Source organism: Glandiceps talaboti, chromosome 2 (genome assembly GCF_964340395.1).
Source record: "Glandiceps talaboti chromosome 2, keGlaTala1.1, whole genome shotgun sequence".
Classification (NCBI taxonomy): Eukaryota; Metazoa; Hemichordata; class Enteropneusta; family Spengelidae; genus Glandiceps; species Glandiceps talaboti.
The window spans coordinates 19,026,976-19,048,898 of NC_135550.1; the positions used below are offsets into that span (position 1 = coordinate 19,026,976).

At 35.8% G+C, this 21,923-nt stretch overlaps 2 protein-coding genes across 2 annotated transcripts in view; one reads left to right on the forward strand and one right to left on the reverse strand.

Annotated features, from left to right (window-relative positions):
* Positions 1–314: 314 nt before the first annotated feature.
* On the reverse strand, positions 315–722 carry LOC144445248 (ribonuclease P protein subunit p20-like). Its single transcript, XM_078134794.1, has one exon. The coding sequence runs from the start codon at positions 720–722 to the stop codon at positions 315–317; it is 408 nt and encodes a 135-aa protein (XP_077990920.1).
* Positions 723–1,087: 365 nt separating this feature from the next.
* LOC144445259 (eIF-2-alpha kinase GCN2-like) overlaps positions 1,088–21,923 on the forward strand; it is a 28,237-nt gene continuing 7,401 nt past the window's right edge. Inside the window, exons 1-26 of the mRNA XM_078134805.1 lie at positions 1,088–1,198; positions 2,352–2,470; positions 3,296–3,398; positions 3,661–3,834; positions 4,041–4,124; positions 4,502–4,683; positions 5,318–5,445; positions 6,297–6,457; positions 7,003–7,113; positions 7,310–7,527; positions 7,747–8,081; positions 8,696–8,838; positions 9,106–9,239; positions 9,863–10,026; positions 10,652–10,784; positions 11,126–11,222; positions 11,797–12,000; positions 12,304–12,475; positions 13,739–13,824; positions 14,057–14,158; positions 14,378–14,665; positions 15,840–16,037; positions 16,431–16,480; positions 17,119–17,287; positions 18,025–18,210; positions 18,899–19,069. Of these exons, the coding sequence (XP_077990931.1) occupies positions 1,088–1,198; positions 2,352–2,470; positions 3,296–3,398; positions 3,661–3,834; positions 4,041–4,124; positions 4,502–4,683; positions 5,318–5,445; positions 6,297–6,457; positions 7,003–7,113; positions 7,310–7,527; positions 7,747–8,081; positions 8,696–8,838; positions 9,106–9,239; positions 9,863–10,026; positions 10,652–10,784; positions 11,126–11,222; positions 11,797–12,000; positions 12,304–12,475; positions 13,739–13,824; positions 14,057–14,158; positions 14,378–14,665; positions 15,840–16,037; positions 16,431–16,480; positions 17,119–17,287; positions 18,025–18,210; positions 18,899–19,069 (4,023 nt within the window). The remainder of the gene's footprint in view (positions 1,199–2,351; positions 2,471–3,295; positions 3,399–3,660; positions 3,835–4,040; positions 4,125–4,501; positions 4,684–5,317; positions 5,446–6,296; positions 6,458–7,002; positions 7,114–7,309; positions 7,528–7,746; positions 8,082–8,695; positions 8,839–9,105; positions 9,240–9,862; positions 10,027–10,651; positions 10,785–11,125; positions 11,223–11,796; positions 12,001–12,303; positions 12,476–13,738; positions 13,825–14,056; positions 14,159–14,377; positions 14,666–15,839; positions 16,038–16,430; positions 16,481–17,118; positions 17,288–18,024; positions 18,211–18,898; positions 19,070–21,923) is intronic.

Here is a 21,923-nt window from a genome sequence, read left to right on the forward strand (position 1 = left end):
TATAAACAGCGTAACAAACTTATATCCGTGATTGATTAATTTTTTATCTATGGACTGATACCACATTTCCCATGGAGCACCATTCAATATCTTCAAGAAGGTGGGTTTGCAAAATGTCGACCATCTCTCCACTTTCATATCAATTATCATCCCTGTAAGACTGTCTTGCATGTTTTAGTAGTAGTAGTAGTAGTAGTAGTAGTAGTAGTAGTAGTAGTAGTAGTAGTAGTAGTAGTAGTAGTAGTAGTAGTAGTAGTAGTAGTAGTAGTAGTACAATGTAGTAGTACTTTCTTTTGTGATGGCTTTGCTACTTGTCACAAACCAACTTTGTATACTTTAATGTGAACAGCAGAATTTGTCCTAACTAGTGTGTCTGGTTCAAAATCGTCATTCATGGGTTCCATGTCATCTATGAGTTCAACGCTTGATGTGTTGACTGATATCTCGATAGTTCCCATTCCCTGTAATTTCAACTGCAAAGCCAAATTGATGGCCCTGTTGATAGCGGCTCCAAGTCCATGTATCACAATCTCCTTGTATCCGGAGTCGAACATCTTTTGGCACCGCTCAAGGTGAACATTGAAATGTGTCCGTCTGTTCACATAAACATCGTTTTTACGTTTTGGTAATCCTCTTGGTAATCTTTTTCGTAAAATGTACTCATTTTCGTCCATTTGTGGAATGACAATTTTCTGGCGACTGCTACTCGAGTCGTCCGCCATTTTCAAAAATAAGGTCAGGTCAACATCCGGGAGTTGACATCAAGCGACATAACGATAAGAATCGCAAACATTCTTTACCTTTCTCATAAAATAAGGGAAACTAATTATAACTCTTATTTCCAAAAAGAATACTAAAATTTGACAATACTCAAGCAATTTCTCTAAAAAGTAAACTTTTTGGCTGAGCACCCTGGGAAGATTAGAAGTCAAAATGGCGACCAATGTTGATGTTTGAAAGTTGTGCAACATTAGTATGTAGTTTGCTGTCATGCACCAAATAATGTAGCAGCTCGTTAGTTTTTTTAGGAAAGAAGACGAGAAATATGTGAAACGAAAGATTCCGCCAAAGGAATCTAACTGAAATAATGGCGGAATACAACGAATCACCAGAAGAGCGTCAGGAAAATGAACTTCAAGTTCTGAAAGCTGTGTTTATGGGTGATTGCAAAGATACCCGTGATGACGACACTTGGAAGGTAACAAATTTAAAGCATTGCATAAAAACATGGGATGGCATGGATGTAAATGCACTTTATGTATGTCAGCGAGGTATACTGTATGATATAGTACTTCTGTTTTTTACCCAAATCCCAAATGACACGTGTTATGATAACGATTGACAGCTGGCCAAAATATAGTTTGTAAACATAACGTCATCTAAACTGTAAACGTGACATGCGCGTGTTTAAATCAAATGTTTGCAACTGCTACACATATTTAACACATCTTCTAAATCTCCCACAAGAAACGCTCACATGTAATGATTCAGATTCTAATGCACGAGTCAATGTCAACCCCCACCCCTACCCCCCCCCCCCACCTTGGGGCATAGTGGGATTTGGAAATTAGTCTTATAAAATTTGTCAAATGCCCCACCCCCTGGGGCAAGACATTCTGGAAAATCCCCACCTAAAACAAATAAAACTCCCAACATTTCCTCCACCCCAAATCTAACTGACACACAACCACTCTTTTATGTCAAAATGACTAGGGAGGTCAATTGCCCCACCCTCGGGCATTGTTTCATGGCAAACACGGTCTAAACCCCCACATTTGTCCTGTATCACCTGAGGTGGGGGTCCCTCAGGCATTACATTGACTCATGCATAAACAAAGTAGAATGTTGTAAAAAAAAAGGAGAGGAGAATTTTAATGCTGTTTGTATAATGCAGGTTTTTACAGATAACTTACATACGTACATGTACACATTTTGCCAAAAGCGTATCTTGTTGATTTACCTATTATCTCCAAAAATTTGATACATATGGTCACTATTCAAAAGTTTCCCCTGCATTATCAATGATTAACTTTCTAATGAGATATTGAACCTTTGACCTCAAACATTTTCAAAGTGAAATGATCCAAAAAATATTTCCACTCAACTCAAACACTTGAAACAGTTGAATACACAAAGGCTCCATTTAAATGTTTATATCAATATAAGTAAAGGTAAGCTTTCTTTTTACACCTTTACGTTTGACTTTGGTTGCCATATTCAAGGTCAAATAACAAATTGATCACTGTGAAGTTTTGGATCCAGAGATGCCATTCAAATTTGTGCCATAACTTTGCCATACAGCACATCAGTTGAGGTATGTCTTTTATGAAGGCTTGTTAATTTGTTAATAGGTTCAGAGACCGCTAGAAGTGATCATACATTTACTGCCACTTGAAAGTATGGGAGGAGAGTCAGAAGTCCATACCACCATAGATATGAAAATATCATGCACACAACAGTATCCAGAAGAGTAAGTATTATATTTAGGTTTCATGTGAGTGCTACAACAGAACTCTGTGATGTATGTGCAAATGTGGCATACTCAGGGTATTTGCATGAGTGCTTGATGTTCTTTGTGGCCATATGCACATTAGAGGATCACCTTAAGACCGGAAGATGGAAGTAGAAACCAGGTTTTCACTTTTGGTTACCAACTAAGCACTTGTAAATAGAATAGAATAGAATAGAATAGAATAGAATAGTATAGAATAGAATAGAATAGAATAGAATAGAATAGAAATAACTGTATTGTCCACAGTGTATATATGGAAAATCACTTTCAGTCACTCAGGTAAAAAATTAACATACAATAATCAAAGAACATAGATAACAACAAGACAACAACAATTATGGCAACTGTAATTGATGTAAGACTGGAGGGATATGTACATGAGTACTGACTTTTGAATGGAATGAGGTACAATTAATAATTATGGCAACAATATTCTGAATGCTTTGAATTCAGTTGATTAAATGTGTTTGGGGACCATATAGCAAATTACAAGAATCAATGTGGGATGTGACAAAGGCATGCATTATTTCTCAGTTGTTGATCTTGATGTATATTTTTGAACAAGTGCAATACTGTTTTAAGTGGAAAATTGCTGAATGGCAGAGGTGGTCAACCTAGGATTTCATTGTCAGGCCAGAGTCGATCAAGGACAACACCATAAAGATTCTTTCCATGAATGAAATTATCGTGTGAAAGTTTATTGTTTTGCTAGCACACTACATTTTGATAAACACACATGTTAACTTGTCCCTAAAATTATTGACATAACGTTGTGAATTGTAGAGTACCAGAAGTAACTTTTGAGAATGCAAAGGGACTATCAAATGAACAAGTAAAGGGCTTGAAGAAACGCGTGGATCAGGAAGCTAAGAAATTGATTGGAGAGGTAAGTGCAATTTTGCTATCCAAGTTAAAAGTTATAAATGTAAGTGTCAAGTAGCCTTGGATTGTTTTCATTTACTATTCTCCCAAATGGCCCATAACATGAACAATTGCTAAATGTATGTGTATCTCAGTATGGGATGGGGGGGGGGGGGGGGGGTGGTGGTGATGGAAAGATAGTGTTGTATATATTTGCCTCAGAAAAAGATGACTTACTTCAGTGTTCACTTTGTTCCAACAAAATTTTCATCTCTTTTTGCACCCAGGTGATGGTTTTAGACCTGGCTCAGATTGTTCAACAGTTTTTACACGATCACAACAAGCCTCAAATGAAATCATTTTATCATGAAATGTTGTCAAACAAGAAGAGGAAAGAAGAGAAAGCTGCCAAAGAGGAACAGAAGAAGCTTGATTTTATAAAGAAAAAACAAGAAATACAGGTAGGGTGTTGATTGAAAGAAGAGCATGTACCTCATTCTCGCTAAGCTAAATTTATTGAAGGGGAATCTTCTAATCATATTGTCATTTTACAACACAACTATTGCATGTACAAATAATTTTAATGGTAGAGAGTAATAGTATATCAGTAATTTGTAAATGTAATCATGGCACAGTTAAATAATTTGTGTGATTTTTCTTCACAAAGAGGAAACAAATTGAAGAGGAAATTCAAAGGCGACAGGAAGATCTAAAAGAAGAAAACAGGAGGCGGCGTGAACTCATGAATCAGGTAATTTCAAGACATGACTTTCCTGTAAATGGTGTGCATGAATGGTACATTTGTATAATATGATGCATGTATCATCGCTCATATGACCATCTACATAAACTTTTGAATTCAAGTACTTTCATGTTCTTCAAATCACCACGGCTCGTCTCCTGCATAGCGATGTTGAAAACACCATCTGTGAAATTCTAGCCCAACCAAAAGTGCCCCCACCCATCGGTTACAATGGGAAAACTCGCACATTCAGACATTGTAAATATTGCGTATTTATACAGTGTCATATCAAATCCTTATTTACGTACAAGGAATGATGAATGCCAAAAGCAGCTGTACATGAGTGTTGAAGTGATATTTGTTTATAATGTTATGTATTTCTTTAGGAGGAAGACAAAAGTGCAACAAAGGAATCACAATCATTGGATCAGTCAGAGGATGTGACAACTCAGCATGAGCAAACCTCAGGACCAAAAACACAATCTCCAACTCTCAGCCAACACTTCTCACCAACTCGTAGAAAACGTCAGCCAGATCCTGTAGATACAGATGATAGATACAGAGCCAGGTGAGAATAATAGTTGTAGTTCTAGGGAAAGATAAAGAACAGTGTCCACTCATGATAAATGATACATACATTGTACAACCTTTACATTACAGCCACCTATACCACACTATGTCAATGCATATTCAATTTACATGTACTCCTCAATAAGATTGTAGTTTGTTTATGTTCAGCATTTTGAACCCAGACTTAATTAAGCCAGCTATGAGGCCACAGTTACAGAACATGTCACTTGGACATTTCATACTTTTGATTTACACTACAGTACTATAAATGTTTTTACAAACATAGTTTTTCATGGATCTGTCCTGTGCATCATGGCTTTATAAAATATAGCAAAGATATCACTGCCCAGTAGGACTTGTATTAATATAATAAACATGAAGTTGCATTTTAACTATGTGCAGAACAAGTATGTGTGCTGATAACCTCATTCTGTAGCATCTACAAACACATGAAGCACCAAACTCACTCCACACAATATACAATTACTGTTTGTTTTTTCCAAATAATATGGGTATAACATGCACACAGATTGGTAATAAAAAAAAATTCTGTCTACAGTCAGCTACAAATACTGATAAACTCATCATATCTACATATCATCACATTTTTTTCACAATTGATTTTATCACAGACAATCAAGTTTAAGCAGAACCCGTCATGATTCTGATGCTGCTAGAAGAGATATCTCAAGCAGTGGGCTCATGAAAACAACATTTTACACAAAGGGTGAAAGAGATGTCACAAGAGGAAATTGTGTTGGTAAGTGTTTTCTTTGACTTGTCTGTTGGACCTAGGATGGGTAGACTTGTTTTTTGTAATATATGCACAAAATTATATGGAATTAGAGTCTTGCATTCTAAAAATATAAATAAATTACTATAAATGTAATTGTTAATTATGCAAATTCATATGTTTACCAAAACCTGCCATTACTTATGGGAAGACATGTAGCAAGTTTTATTCATACCCAGCAATCCCCCCCCCCCCCATAATAATAATGTGTCATTTCCCAGACAAGTAGAGTCTAATTTCACTCAAACCTGGTGCAAAGGTGACATATCACATCTTTAATTCATAGAGATTCCATATAATCACATGCAAGTTTTGTTGTAAGACATTGACCTTAGACTTTAAGCATGAATATCAGGGTAGACTATTATAGGTTAGGCCATTATTTGCGTGTTGCAGACACTTTGTAGAATTTATTTGTGGCTAATATCCTGTCGATCATGTGTAAAGGCAAATCAAGAGAGATATACATGTACATAATTACATTGCATTACTTTTGGTGCTCATATTGCTTTTTAGCTCCACTGTCAGTGATAGCAGAGCAGAGCTAGGGTTAGATTGATTTCCATTCGTCAATTTTTTCTCTATTCATCTTCACTGAAACTGACTGTCAGATTGCTTTTGCTATTTGTGTGTATGTGCTTTGGGTTAAGTCTATTCAGATTTGTTCATGCCAAGTTCATATGAGTAATTTTCCAGTCTTAGTTAATTTTTTTATCAACTGAACCCTTAAGTTCCATTCAGCTGTCGCTGGCAGTGGAGCTAAAAAGACACTTTCAAGGTTGTATCACTAAATGATATTATTATGTATATTAATGCAGGAATGAGTGGCTCTGGTGGCAGAATGTATGTGGCACTAGATTGCAGTACAGGGGAACTAGTTGCAATATGTGAATGGGTGTTGAAGTGGAGGCACTCTAGGAAATCACTAAGTCTTGTAGAAGACTCCGACAGAGAAAAGGTTGCACAGTATATGAAACAGGTAAATATACTTGTAAATCCCATGTTTAAACAGGGAAAACTACTTTATCATATCTTCTTTATTCTATTTTGACATTTTTGCATAATTACATTTTGCTGTTATTGATATTTGCTGTTATACGGTATGCCCTTGCAATGAGGGCAATAGGAATTACCCATGTCTGTCAGTCTGTCCCTTCATCCATCTCTCCGTCCGTCCACTGTGCCTTCAACCAAACCTGGCATGTGTTTGATAGAAAATGACAAGAACAATGAGGTTGAATTTAAAACTTTTTACTTCCAATAGTACCTTTTGGCCCTGCACAAAGGACCATTGTCCTGTGTTTATTCTTGCCACCAATTTCTTTTAAAGCATGTCTTCATTCAGTCACATAGAAGTAAAGTATTTGAGGGGAAAAAAAAAAAAAAAAAAATTATTTGAGGGGAGTGTGTCTCATATGAAAACTTGTCTCCTGTAGTGTGGCTGGGTCAATTATCACTATTTAGACTCCAAAGTATTTCTGATAGCATTTCTAAAGTATTAATGAAATTGTCCTTTTTTGATAGGTCATAAGTATTGAGCAGGAGCTGCATTCTCTGTTGAGGTTGGAACACGAAGGCTTGCTACACTACTTAGCAATCAAATATGCAGATATGCATGACTCTATCAAAATTGAGGTAACTTACTCTTACTAAATTTTCGAAGCATCATACATATTTTTTTATCAGTTGATGTTTGAGTGATATTGCTGAATAGTTCTCCATGATAGAAATGTGATATAAGGAGTTTGATATTTTGATGTACATGATTATACTGTAATATACAAAGACTGTACACAATCAGAATCTCAAACTTATCTGCCTTCATTCACAGGTATTACAGGAGTATGATGGTGGTTGCAGTTTAGTACCATTCATAGAAAATGGTATAGTTATACCACCAGAAACACTCCGACACTATTCAATTGATATCCTGGAAGCCTTGCAGTATTTACATAGTAAGGGTGTTGTTCACAAGGACTTGAAAGCTGCCAGTGTCTTCATAGACTCCGAGGGACGACTTAGACTTGCTGATTACAGTATTGGAAAAAGGTAGTGTGCTTTTAAAACTAAAACCAGATAGAATGATCAGATGTTTTTTTCTCATATAAATTTGAATACCAATCCAACTTTTGTGTTTTAGACTACTGAGTTAGTTGTACCATAGTGCTAATCCTCAAAGCCTGTGTTCCCAATTAAGTGACGTGTACTATCTTGCTAATCCATAAGTGACTTGTACTGTAATGCTAATCCATAAACCCTATATTTCAGATTAAGTGACTTGTACTATAGTGCTAATCCAGCGAAGCAAGCTGTTAGATTCAATGAAGACAAAGTGGTTGGTAGAGGTGGCAAGAAAGGAGATATTTTGAAATTTGGAATGTTGCTGTTATCTCTGACTCAAGGGGATTTCATCACAGAGTATCCATTCACCATACCAAACACACTACCACAGAAGTTACAAGATTTCATTGCCAAGTCTGTGGACAAGGATGATAGAGCTAGATTTTCAGCTCAGCAACTGTTGAACCATGCTTTCATACTTCAGCCAGATGAAGACAATGGTGCTGCCAATGGAGTTGACACGGGTGTAGAATCATCTACAGGTAGTGTGCACTTCTCTACTTGATTTGTGCAAAGAAAGTTGTTTTTTTTACTCTGACAAATTTACTTTTGATATATACAGCTACTGAACAGTAAGCTTGAAAACATTATGTGGAGTCATGATGGTCAGATGTTTAGAGTAGCCAACTTGTTCAAGCCTAACCACTGTCATTTGTATCTGTATTGCTAAAGTCCTTTTGGCAAGATTTGAACCATGATTGTGTCCCGCTCAATCCAGCTGTAGAATTGGGAACCTAGTAGGATAGCAGCTGCTATGTGAAGGAATGAATCCTATGTGCTTACAGAGACAGCAGGGAGTGGAGAAAGTATAAAAGGCCATTTTTCCATTCTAGGTCTGTGTCACAGGTAGTAGTTGTAAGGCAGTTTGAGCAAAGTGTGGAAAATTGATATATAAAAATTCACTTCATTTATAATATTATTATTATTTTACTGTACCAAGACCAATAATTTACCGTAGATTTACTGTAATAATGTCAAACATAGACAATGTACCTGGCAATATTATTTATACTTCTGTAGAAATGGCATAAGCCCCCCTATCCATTCATTATCCATTGACACTAAAGTTTCAAATTCAATGTGTATCTTTCACCAGGTAATGAAGGCACAAATGAAGGACTAACTCTTGATATGCGATTTGCAACACCCAAACCAATTGATCCAAGCAAATCTAGACTGTACAGTGAATTTGAAGAGTTACAGTGGTTAGGAAAAGGAGGATTTGGTGATGTCATAAAGGTAGTGTACATAGATTCTTCTGTTAGTGTTAGTCTCTTTATCAGAGTGCTAACTACGAGCACAAGGGAATTCGTAAGAAAATTTGTATTATTCTCCCCACTTCCTTTAGTGTTATTCCCTTAAGATAGCAATAACTGAATTTTACAAGGTGCAGATAAGGGAAACGAAGTCCAGTAACTATGTATATTTTAACAATGTGAATGTACTTATGTTTTCTGAGTAAATACGTGCTTCATCAGTATTATGGTTTGAATTAATTTCATGTAGGTGAGGAATAAGCTAGATGACTGTTTTTATGCCATTAAACGCATTCCGTTGAATCCTAAGAGTAAAGAATTCAACAAGAAGATCACCAGGGAAGTCAAACTGCTGTCAAGACTAAACCATGAAAATGTAGTCAGGTGAGTGATTTTACTAACATTGAAGGAACAGAATCCATTTCATTAAACGTTCATGTGTCAGAATTTGTCTTTATGTTTATGTGTACTTGCTGTAGTACCAGTCATGGTAGGTATTTCTTTTTCGCTTTTTTTGAGATTTTCACCATAGATAATGGAATACACTTGAAAAGGTTACCTGATGAACCTGATGATTTAATTTTGTCCAAAAATCAAAACTTGCACACTAGTCATTGGTATTGGTGACAGTAGTTGTTAACATGCGAGTGTCTAGATGTACCCGAAGTACTGTTATGGTATAATTTATTATAAGCAAAGTAATCCTTTCACCTGTGACACCTGCCTGCCTGCATATCATCAATCTTCAGCAGAAACACTAAGGTACCTACATGCGGGGTTTGTTTTCTGCGGAGACTCAAAAGGAAACTGGAATTGGATTCTATTCCTAATGTCATAACTTGGGCTTTAATGCTTGGATACTCTAAATGACTTTTCCTACATGTTTTATTATAGTATCATTTAGATATATCTTTACATTCCAACATTTGTACATTTTGGTCATACCAGCTTTTTCTAGGCTGACAAACCTTTTGGACAACACTGACATGTTGTTCACTTCTTACCAGATATTACAATTCGTGGATTGAGTTATGTGAAAACGCTGGTCACCCGTCATCTGGTAGTGAATCCAGAACTGATACAGAGTCACAGGTTAATGGTCTTGATGAAGTCAAGATGAACCTCAGGAATAGTTTGAGTTCTGATGAAGTTGAACAATTAGCCCCAAAACGTAAGTATTTTGAAAGGGAAAAACCAAAAAATGTATACAAATATGCCTATAGAAACAAGACAACACCCATCCCATAGCAATGGTCAAATGATTGTGTCTATTGCTAAGATAACAGGGATGGATAGTCAAGTGGATAAACATTTAAAAAAATGAATGCATGTATGCCTAACAACAAGACCACACCCATGACAACAGCCAAATGGAGGTTTATATGACAAAGATAACAACTGAGATGAAGACAAGTGGATAAACATTCTAGAAATGAACACATATGCCAAGCAAGAAGACCATGCCTATAGCAACAGTGAAAAGATGATGTATATTGCAAAGGGAACATTAGTAGGGTTCACACAGTCCTGGAAATTCTGGAAAACCCTTAGGAAAAATGTGACTAACCCCTGGAAACCCCTGGAAATTTGATCAACTGAATGATCAACTTAACTGTACTCTAGGTATCCAGTCACTACATGTACACTCGTAAAATTATGTAGAATGTCAAAGAAAATTTGCAAAGTCTGTTGCCACTTTTGAGTACTGTATGACATTGTTATTTGTATTTCCTAGTTGAAACAATGCTACATGTAGTGTAACCTTACATCTGTCTCTGAATCTCCTTACCTCACAGCTGTTGAAGGGTCTCAGGAATGGAGTACTTCATTTTCATTTGAAGCTACAAGTAGATCAGGTATAGTTCAAGAGGAAAGCACTGACACGGACTGTTCCAGTGACGAAGAAGATGTGTTTGGTAGATCATTTATGTAAGTCCATTTCCACACTTCCAAAATCAACATTGCTTATTTTGTATGTATACTTAACATACTTTTGTGTGTTGTGATTGTTTTTAGCACAATTAGTTACCTGAACAACTGAGTTAATGTTCAGTCATGCTTTACCATCACATAGTGTCTATGTGCATGTGTGTGTGTGTGTGTGTGTGTGTGTGTGTGTGTGTGTGTGTGTGTGTGTGTGTGTGTGTGTGTGTGTGTGTGTGTGTGTGTGTGTGTGTGTGTGTGTGTGTGTGTGTGTGTGTGTGTGCCATACAATGATTCAGAATCAGCACATGACTTTGATAGTAATACTATGTTCCCTATATCTGTAGGCCATACAATGATTCAGATTCAGACTCGGATATTGTGTTTGAGAGCAGCTTCAGGAACTCCAACTTTGTCGGAATAGATTATTCAGATTTTTGTGAGGTAAGAATTCCTCATAGAAATAAATTGATCATTTAATAGGCCAGGACCAAGGAAAAATGAACAAGTTTTATTGTTGAATGAATAGATGGGATGACATGAAGCCTTTTGAGAGGTTTTCTAAACGGTTAGAAAACATTTAGAAATATGGCATTTGTTGGTGTATTGTGGCAGAAGTACGAAAACATAGTAGCATGTGCTTTCAATCAATCCCTTCAGATGTTTTCGTTTTGGCCTGAATTTATAGACAGGCGTAAATATCTTCTGTTGATGGTTGCATTTAATAATCAATATTTACATACACAAAGATGTTGATACGGTATCAGGTATGCTATGATACATGTAGTTAGAATTATCACAGTTACTGCCACATAAAGATATTTGTTTCAGATTCTTTGACAGCTTAACGCTGTAACAGTGCATCATAGAACTAGTCAACTTCTTTGTGATTCCTTCTTCCATTCAGTAGTTATAAACTTGTCACTAGTCTATCGCGCTGACCAAAGGTACATGACTAAAAGTCTCACAGTAGTACTTTGAGCTTGATGTACTTACATTATTTGTAATTTAATTGTAGGAGTCCAAAGGAAATAAGGGAGTTGATGAGAGGAATGAAAGATCGGAATCCCCCATGGGAATTCAGTACCTGTACATCCAAATGGAATATTGTGAGAAGAGTACGCTGAGGAATAGTATTGATGATATGCTGTGTCAAGATAATAAGAGAGTCTGGAGACTTTTCAGAGAGATTTTGGAAGGATTAGCACATATACATTTACAAGTAGGTAGCTTGGATTATACTTGGTTTAAAGGGAAGAGTATAACATGCGTGGGGAAAAGACTTAAAAGCCATCCATGATATTTCGATACAAAACTTGCAAGTAGAAAATCAAGAGTCTGATTCTCAGACATTTTGCTTTTAAAAATGTACATTATTTTTAATATCATTATTTATTTCAATTCTTTAAAGAAACGTACTACACTACGTCTCAGTGCATTGTACAACAAACTAAAAATGAAAAACAGCTACGAAAACACTGAAAAAAAATCACTATTAATACCAGTCCTATGTTTTTCTGCATAGGGTATGATTCATAGAGACTTGAAACCTGTGAACATTTTCCTAGACTTGAATGATCATGTCAAAATTGGTGACTTTGGCTTAGCTACTACACATGCATTTGCTAAACTTGGAATGTTTGGTGAATCAGCCCCATCTGAACCAACTAGTCCAGACAGGTCACAAGAAGGAACTGGTGAGTAGTTCTTTTAATTGTTACCATAAAACCACTACCTCTTTTCAATGACAGTACAACACATGCAGCAAGAGAGTGGAGAAATGACTGGCTTACAATTACAAGAATGCTTTTAATCTGATTTTGGAGATCACTGACATGTTTCAAGAGGATATGTGTACAAAACATGGCATGGCATATACAACAATGCACTCTGTTTAGAAAAAAACGGATTACGAAAGCAAAGATTACACTTTTTGGGCAATCCATCTCAATACACTTTTGACAAATTTCAAAGCCCTACCAACATGGAAAATTATCAGCATATTGTGAGTTTTGTACTTTCCAAGACATATTTTAAGCATCCTTCCATCCATCCATCCATCCATTCATCCATCCATCCTTCCTTCTGTCATAACCATATGTCATTTCTCTGACATGCAATATCTAATTTAATTTATACCTGGCACAAAGGTAACATATCATATGGAACATATGCGCATCATTTTGTTTTATGGTATATGCAAATTTGACTAAATGGCAACCATATTTGTAGTTAAAAATCAATATATACTGTATCACTCAAAACCTTTAATACATAGAGATGTCATTCAAGTGTCTACCCCATATTAACAGGTGCAAGCTTTCTTTTGAGACTTTGACCTTTGACATTGACTCAGTGTCAATTATCAAAACGAAAAATTTCTTACATACCACAGACACTTTCTTCCATCTATTTGCAGCCAATTTCTTATAAATCATGTATACAGGAAGAAGAGTAATATACAAATGAACACAAGCATTTTTTTTATGCTTATACTACCCTTTACAGAATGGTGGCCATATTGTAGTAAAAAAATCATAATTTACTGTGTAACTCAAAAACTGTAGTACATAGAGACTCCATTCAAGTGTCTACCCCCACATTATCAGGTACAAGCTTTCTCTTAAGATATTGATCTTTGACCCTTACTTTGACGTTCAGGGTTAATTATGGAAATCAGACTAATTCTTGCATATCACACTTTCTTGTATGTTTTGCTGCCATATTACCAGGTGCAAGCATTCTTTTAAGAACAAGGCAATACATGTGTTTATTTCATTCATTAGTCACACATAGAAGTAAAGATTTTGAGGAGAGTATCTTCTACAAATATTTGTTCATACATAATTTTGTATGAGAACACAAAAAACCTCTTTCAGTGGAGACAAAAGACAATATTAAAATCATATGAAGAGATACTTCATTGTTCTAGCTGACAATTGTTATGTTTTATCTTGTAGGAGAGAGATACACTGGTAAAGTAGGAACAGCTCTGTATGTTAGTCCTGAACTACAGAATGGGAAGGCAAAGAGTACTTATAATCAGGTAGGATTTCATAATATCACTTCTATTTTTCTCAAGTTTAATGTGATGATGGATGTTGTCAAATTGTAATTTTTGTACGCAGTCATTGCCATCATGCTGTCTGTGTAAACCTTGGATGGTGGTAAATGTATTTAGTTTGCAAGCAAATAGCTGTTGTGAAGTTCTGTCATGACATCTAGTGTAACATCAGAAAGTATTTGTTCTAAAGTTTACTTTGTGTGTTTTACATCAGAAAGTGGATTTGTACAGTCTTGGTATTATCTTCTTTGAGATGTGTTTTCCTCCTCTAAAGACTGGAATGGAAAGAGTGCAAGTACTCGGCAATGTAAGACAGGTAAGAGCCAGGTTTTAAATCAAAGTTATCAATTTGAAATGATGCCAATTTGAAGACAACTTTAATCTCATGCATCTAACCGGGTGTCAGCTCCCCTGAGAGTTGAAGAAGTTAAAGAACCATTGTACTATAATATAGAGGTATGTCTGGGGTGATGGATAAGTACAAATGTAGTTATTAAACCCGTATATATAATTTGACTATTTTCCGTCTTCACAGGAATCAATACAATTTCCAGAAGAATTTGATGAACTCCAAAATCCAGACAAAATGCATGTGATACGATGGCTTCTGAACCATGATCCTAGTAAAAGACCTACTGCCCAGGAATTACTGCAGAGTCCATACATGCCACCACCAGAAATGGAAGATGCCCAGTTACATGAAGTTCTGAGACACACTATGTCCAATAAACAGTCTAGTGCATATCGGAGACTGTTGAATGAAATCTTCTCACAGTCAGTAACAGCTGCTGCTGATTGTACTTATGACATTGATATCATGAAGGTGAGAAAATTACTCTACCCTACTGAGTCACAGTAGTGTCCTCGTGTGGGCAAATACCTTATGCTTTTGTTTGAGTAAGTATTATTATTGGATTCTGCTTCATAACACCTAGGCTATTTCCATTATTTATTTACCACCACCAAAGGAAATGCTGTGATCATTATCACTAATTTTCATTGTCATCTACGTAGCTCGATCATACATGTACAACCTCATGGGGGTTATGGCATGGCTCCCACTGAGGGCACCCTCTATTGTCAGATACATTTCATAATAACAGGATATCCTGTAGACGCTCTTCACACCAACAGGAAACATACAAGGATGACGAGCCCTCCATTCACATAATAAGCCAGGGATCAAAATACTTACGTAATGTGTGCAAAACTTTATATTCCTTCTTTCCTTGATTAGTAGCCAGGGGAGTATCAAAATTATCGAAATTAAGCCATTTCTTTCATATTGCAGACACGATTCAGCATTTATGTGAGGCCAACTTCATAATTAGGGGTGACGTCGACACCAAACCATATGCAAGTCCTTGTTTGTGTGTCAATTACTGATTTGAAAAGCTACATGTACACATCATGACACGATTTACATTGTAGAGCAAGCAAGTTTGACCTATGATGCTTGAATACACTGAGTTGACCATCATACAGCTCTACTAGATTGAGTTAAATGATGTGCCACTTGTATATCTACTTTGTATGACCAGCATACTTACACATGTACATGTAGGAGACAGCATAGCAGTTCATGGCATCAGTGCAACATTCTTGTTAATTTACATATTCATGAGATGTCACTTATGTGAGCTGGTCATTCAAGTACACGAGACTGTCTCTTGTGACAATGGCAGATCAGCTATTAGCAAGCTAACTCAGACACAAACTGAAACTATTCTTGCGACATATTGATATAAGTTATTGATGGACATTAAGGAAAGTAGACTTACAGTAGGATGTCATTTCTGTAAGGAGATGGCACATACAACTTCATGCAGTGATTATATTATGCAAGGTTATTAAATCTGTGCAAGGAAGGCATGGCATTCATCCACTGTGTACATGTAATCTACTACATGCAATAACAAAAGTTTGAATTTGTGTCTATCTCAATTTGCCGATAGCATAATAATAGTATACATGGATTTCCATTTTCTTCTAAACAGACACATTCTACATGTCAACCATACCTTGCCCAGAGAACAGCTTATGAGACTGTTTGTCGGATATTCCAAAAGCATGGAGGAGTTAAAGTCAACACAGCACTTCTGTTACCGAAGTCAGAGATGTATGAAAGTAATGATCTATGCACATCATTAATGGATACCAGTGGTGCACTTGTATCTCTACCTTATGATTTGAGGGTAAAATTTCTTCATAATATTATTAGCTTTGTTATTTGCTGTCAGTCTGTTTATATTCAATATTCCAGTTATACATATAGTAACCACTCTGTAAAGGAAACATTACTGGCCCAAACCTCTTGATATACCGTCCCCAGGAGGTGGTTTTTATTGCTTGAGTACATGTGGTGTGAATGCCGGGATGATTGAATTACCACTAGAAAGTAAGTTAGTAACCACTCTGTAAAAGAAACATTACTGGGCCAAACCTCTTGATATACCGTCCCCAGGAGGTGGTTTTTATTGCTTGAGTACATATGGTGTGAATGCGGGATGATTGAATTACGACCAGAAAGTAAGTCAGTCAATGTCAATGAAAATTTATAATGGCAAGTATTTGTTTCCAATTTCTAGGTACCCTTTGCTCGTTTTGTTGCAAGGAAAAATATTACCTTCATTAAGAGGTCAGTAATTATTGTATCTTTTTAACAGTTTTAGAAATTTTAAATCTGACAGACTTCAATTAGTTCTGGAACACTTTTGTATATATTATTCCCCAATATTTTTAGTCCTCCAAAGTGGGGATTATTACAATGGCGTATGTCCATCCATGTGTCCCTGCATCCATCCAAGCATCCATCTATATTACATCATTTCTCTGACATGCAATATCAGATATCAATTGAACATGGCACAATGGTGACATGTCATATGGGACATATGCATATCACTGGGGTTTGTGACATATGCAAATTTGACCAAAAACGACAGCCATATTGTAATACCAGTGCCCTAATAATTATAATGAGTCAGGCATTCAAATATAGATACAAATGTTCATAGCAACCGTGAACACACCCATAGCAACAACCAAGAGTATCTTGTGCAAAGGTATAACAACAGGGAAGGGTGTGAATCAACCTGCTTTAAAGACAGAATAATGTGTTGCCAATTAAACCGTCTACATCACTAATCATTAATTACTCAAATTTACAGTTGTGCTATAGTCACTAAGTGCCATTGGTACTATTTTTATTGAACTTTGTTCGAGTCCAAGATTGAGTTTGAATGCATAATCCATTCTATATTATTCAACCTGTAGGTACTCAATAGAGAGAGTGTACAGAGCCAGGAAATTGTTTGGTGCCCATCCAAGGGAGGTGACTGAGTGTGCCTTTGACATTGTGACAAACACGTTAGGTACTCTGTTCCCAGATGCAGAGGTTTTACATGTTGTGTCAGAGATTATCAATGAAATCCCAGCTCTCCAGGTATGGCTATATTCATAGTGCATTGGTGTAGCAGGACTCCCCAGACCCTTTCCTATTCATAGTATTTTTGTTAAACCTCACTGTTTGGATTAATACTATCTTATTACTGTAGCCATGACGATTACATAGAATCATTCTTTTGTTCTGGGTCAACCTTTCTTTATAGCTATGCTAGACAATTGTTTTTCATACCAAATTTTACAGCACACCTAAATTTTAAAGGAGAAGTCCACTCAATCATATTTCTGCCTTTCTTTCATTGAAGTAAGTGACTTTAAGCAATATATGTGATTGCATGACATGAAATGAGAGGTTCAGTAGTGCTTTAGGCATTGAGAATGACATGATTCACCACCATATTTTAATAATGCAAACAACTTGATGAATATATATCAATAAGAAACCAAACTTATCACCAAGATCCATAAAGTTACAGACCATGCCTCTGTGTAAAATACAGATTAATTGAGAGACAAAGAAAGAGTGTATGTTTCCACCTCATTCTAAGTCATATTTATGACCATATATAAATACAAATATACAAAATGAAAAGTGGATGTTCTCAACACAACCTTGATTCAAAAGGTTTCCAAGTATTCTCGCAATTTTCCACCCTTTGAACTAATCATAATTAGCAAACCAAACCAAACCAAACTAGCAATAACCTTTCAGTATTCTTATCATCTCCTTTATGAATATATGAAATGTATTGACAGATGTTATGTCTGTTGTTGTAGGGGCATAACTATGTCATCAAACTGAACCATGCCAAGTTGCTGAAAGCTATACTAGTACATTGTGGTATACCAGTAGAGAAACACCAGAAGGTCTATGATATTATCAACGATGTGAAAAATGAAAAATTAACAATTGTACAAATCAAGACAAGGCTATGTAGTTCACTGTCAATTTCAAATGAAGAGGTAAGTGTGATTGATCAATTTATGATAAAAATGCCTTGGGGACTAATTTCCACTTCTGATGACAAGAAGGGACCTGGCTTTGATACGTGTATACAGTATCTCGATTCCCCACTCCCCATGTGGTATTTGTATGCAGTTGCATATATAATTAGTTTGTGAGTTTATGGTTTTGGCTAAACCAATCAGTGATGATCTTCTTACACTCAACAAATGCAATAGAGCAAGTATGATCTCCTGTATTGTGTGCCCCAGGAGATTTTAGCGAAACAAAAGCAGTGACTAGTCATGCACATGTATGTATGGCCCTATAACATGTTACTATGTACAGGACAATTGTGCATGTATGGCTTCAGAAAATGTTATCATGTATGGAACAATACCAGTACAGTATGGTCTATAAAATAGTGTGACTAATCATGAAATAAACAATATATCAACAAATTATGAACCAAATGAGTACACAGTGATTTTATACAAAGCTATTAAAGGTTCACTGTAGCATCAACTCCAGAGACCTCAAGTGAAATTGACAAATTGTTAATCCTCTTTCACACTTTCTCTGTGGATGGATTTTTTTCTAAGTCAAAAATCTTTTTGTTCCACCTAAATGCAAAAAATCTCTTAGTTCCATCTAAATACGTTGAGCCACAAAGCATGAAGCATGGTTGGGTATATTGTTGTATTTCAGGCGGATAATTTGTACAAGCATATAAATTATGAAGGACCATACAGCAAAGTCAATCAGTTCTTAAAACCGATCACAAAGGGCAAAGGACCAAATGCATCACAAGCCAAACAAGGACTTCATGAATTGGATGCTGTCATCTCTCATGCACAAATACTAGGCATCAAATTACTGGTAAGTTTAATACTGCAAATTGAAAATAAAAAAGATGTAGACACATTCATGTTATCAGCTGTTCAGCAAACTAATTGGTCTATGAAAGCTGGATTTCCATGTATAAAAGAGATCTTGAAATTTGAGTCTTTAGTCCTTGCTGAAGTGACGTATACAAAATGTATAGATTAGACATATGGTAAAATTTGCATTAGTTCCTACTTCCTGATTTTATTTTAGCACGACTAAACATAGAGATAGGTCAGTAGTGCTATAGGTGTCACAAAGTGTGTGTGTGTGTGTGTGTGTGTGTGTGTGTGTGTGTGTGTGTGTGTGTGTGTGTGTGTGTGTGTGTGTGTGCACCCTTGTATGTGTTTGTGTGTATGTAAATGACTTAAACTCAAAATTTGCCAGACTGATTTCCATACTGTTTGGTGAGAACATTACACAGAGTTTGTCAATAGCATAACTGTTCAAATGAAAATGATCACACAGGAGATGTGGATTAAGGTTCAAAAATGTGATTTTTGGTAAAAAACTGAAACTCCAAAACTACCAGACAGATTGGTTGATAGTACTGCAGCAGAGCTGGCGTTTCTGACGTCAACTGCAACCGGAAAATAAGTAGCATAATATATATATCAAACTCTTCGTTAGAGTCTCAGAATTATGGAAATCCATGACGACAGAGCCAAAAATTATTACAAATTAAGTTAGAACATAATATGTAACATAGTGTAGGAAGAGTAAGACCAACATTTGTTCGGATAAAATGAAGATACTATGTGTTGTGTGTGTGGATCATGTTAAAGTTTTAATGTGTTTAGGTTGAACATGTATATGTTTTTGTGTGTGATAGGTATTAGTCGGCACACACGAACCATTGTTCCCCAAAAATGTGCATGTTGCCATGGTAATGGCCATGTTTTGATCCAATAGTACAATTAGTCTCCATGTAGTTCAGCAAAGGAAACCTTGAGAGTAACTTAATGTTTTGCAGGACACATTTATCCTGACAATAATGTAAGGCTTCTATATATCAAATTCTTTGTTACACAATCTTACAAATAAGGAAATATATGATGACAGACCTTGAAACTGGTAGAAAGGAAGTTACAACACTTTTTGTAATATGTTGCAGGAAGACTAAGACCAATATTTGTTCCGATGACATCCACGTACCATGCGTTTGGTTCGTATATCATGTTAACGATTTAATTTGTTTAGGTTGAACATTTTATATATTTTGTATGTGACAGGTATCAGCCCAAATACAAGAATCATTCTTCCATGAAAAAAATGTATGTTACCATGGCAACGGCCATCTTTGCGCCAAAATCACATTTCATCTTCCTGTATAGTTCAGCATGGAAACCTTTAAAGTCACATAATGTTTTGCAATAATGCAAGGTTTCCATACATCAAACTCTATAACAAAAAAGGGAAATATAAGATGACAGGCCTGGAGACTGGTACAAAGAAAGTTATCACGCTTTTTCTGACATGATGTAGGAGGACCAAGGCGAACATTGATCAATACTAAATACTATGTGTCATTGCCGATTTTTATACTTTTGATTTAATTTGTTTGCATCAAATGTGTACATATTTTGTTGGTAATATATGTTTATCTGTACACAGAAATCGTTATTACCCCCAAAATATGTTAACATGGCAACTACTGAGAATTTAGCAAAGTCTAACATCCTTGTTCCTTGGGTGCCGTATGACAAACCAGACAATTGCCTATAGTTTGATTTGCAACAACAAGCAGAAAACATAATTGTCGTCAATATAAAACTCGTTGCTTAAGTCTAGGGAATGATGCATGATAATAGACTTTATAATAAAAGAACAGCTAAATGATAGTTTAAATAGACTGTGGCATTCCTTCACCCTTGGGGTGGGTGTTGCAAAACTTAAACCAAATATAGGTTATCTTTATTAAGACACTCTTGTCATTAAATACTGTGTATAAACCTTAGCACAACAACAAAAGTGTGTTACCATGACAATTGCCAATAATATAGCAAAGTCCCATGTCTTTGTGCTATGAAATGAGACAAATTGCATATATAATGATGAGCAACTGCAAATCAGAAAAATAGCTTTGTAGCAACTGTAGAATTTGGGAAATGAAAAAGTTAGAAAAAGTGTGGTAACTTTCTTTATACCAGTCTCCACATCTGTCATCATATATTTCCTTTTTTTGTTACACTGACAAAGAGTTTGACATATGAAAACTTTACATTATTGTCAGGATAAAGCTGTACTGCAAAACATTAAGTGACTCTTCAAGTTTCTTTTGCTGAACTACAGGAAGACAAAATGTGATTTTGGTTCAAAAGATGACCGTTGCCATGGTAACACGTATATATTTTGGGGGAAATGGTTCCTGTGTGCTGGCTAATACATATCACACACAAAAACGTATACATGTTCAACCTAAACATTTTAAAAACTTTAATATGATTCACAAACCCAATGCATGGCATTTTTATTTTATCCAAACAAATGTTGGTCTGAGTCTTCCTACACCATGCTACATATTGTGCTTTTACTTAATTTGTAGTTATGTTTGGCTCTGTCATCTTGGATTTTCGTAGTCCTGAGATTCTAATGAAGAGTTTGATATATATATTATGCTGGTTATTTTCTGGTTGTGGTATCTAAAAACTAATAATGTGCAAATTAGGTATAAAATGTTACTGTTTGGTCAAAAAGTTTTAATTTCAAAACTACCAAGCAGATTGGGATGAAATTTGATGGGGATGTATCTGGGGATGTGTAATGATTACACAAGCAATCATTCATGTTTTAAATTAAATAACAACTTAAATGATGCATACAGAAATAGATATATAACTGAATAAGA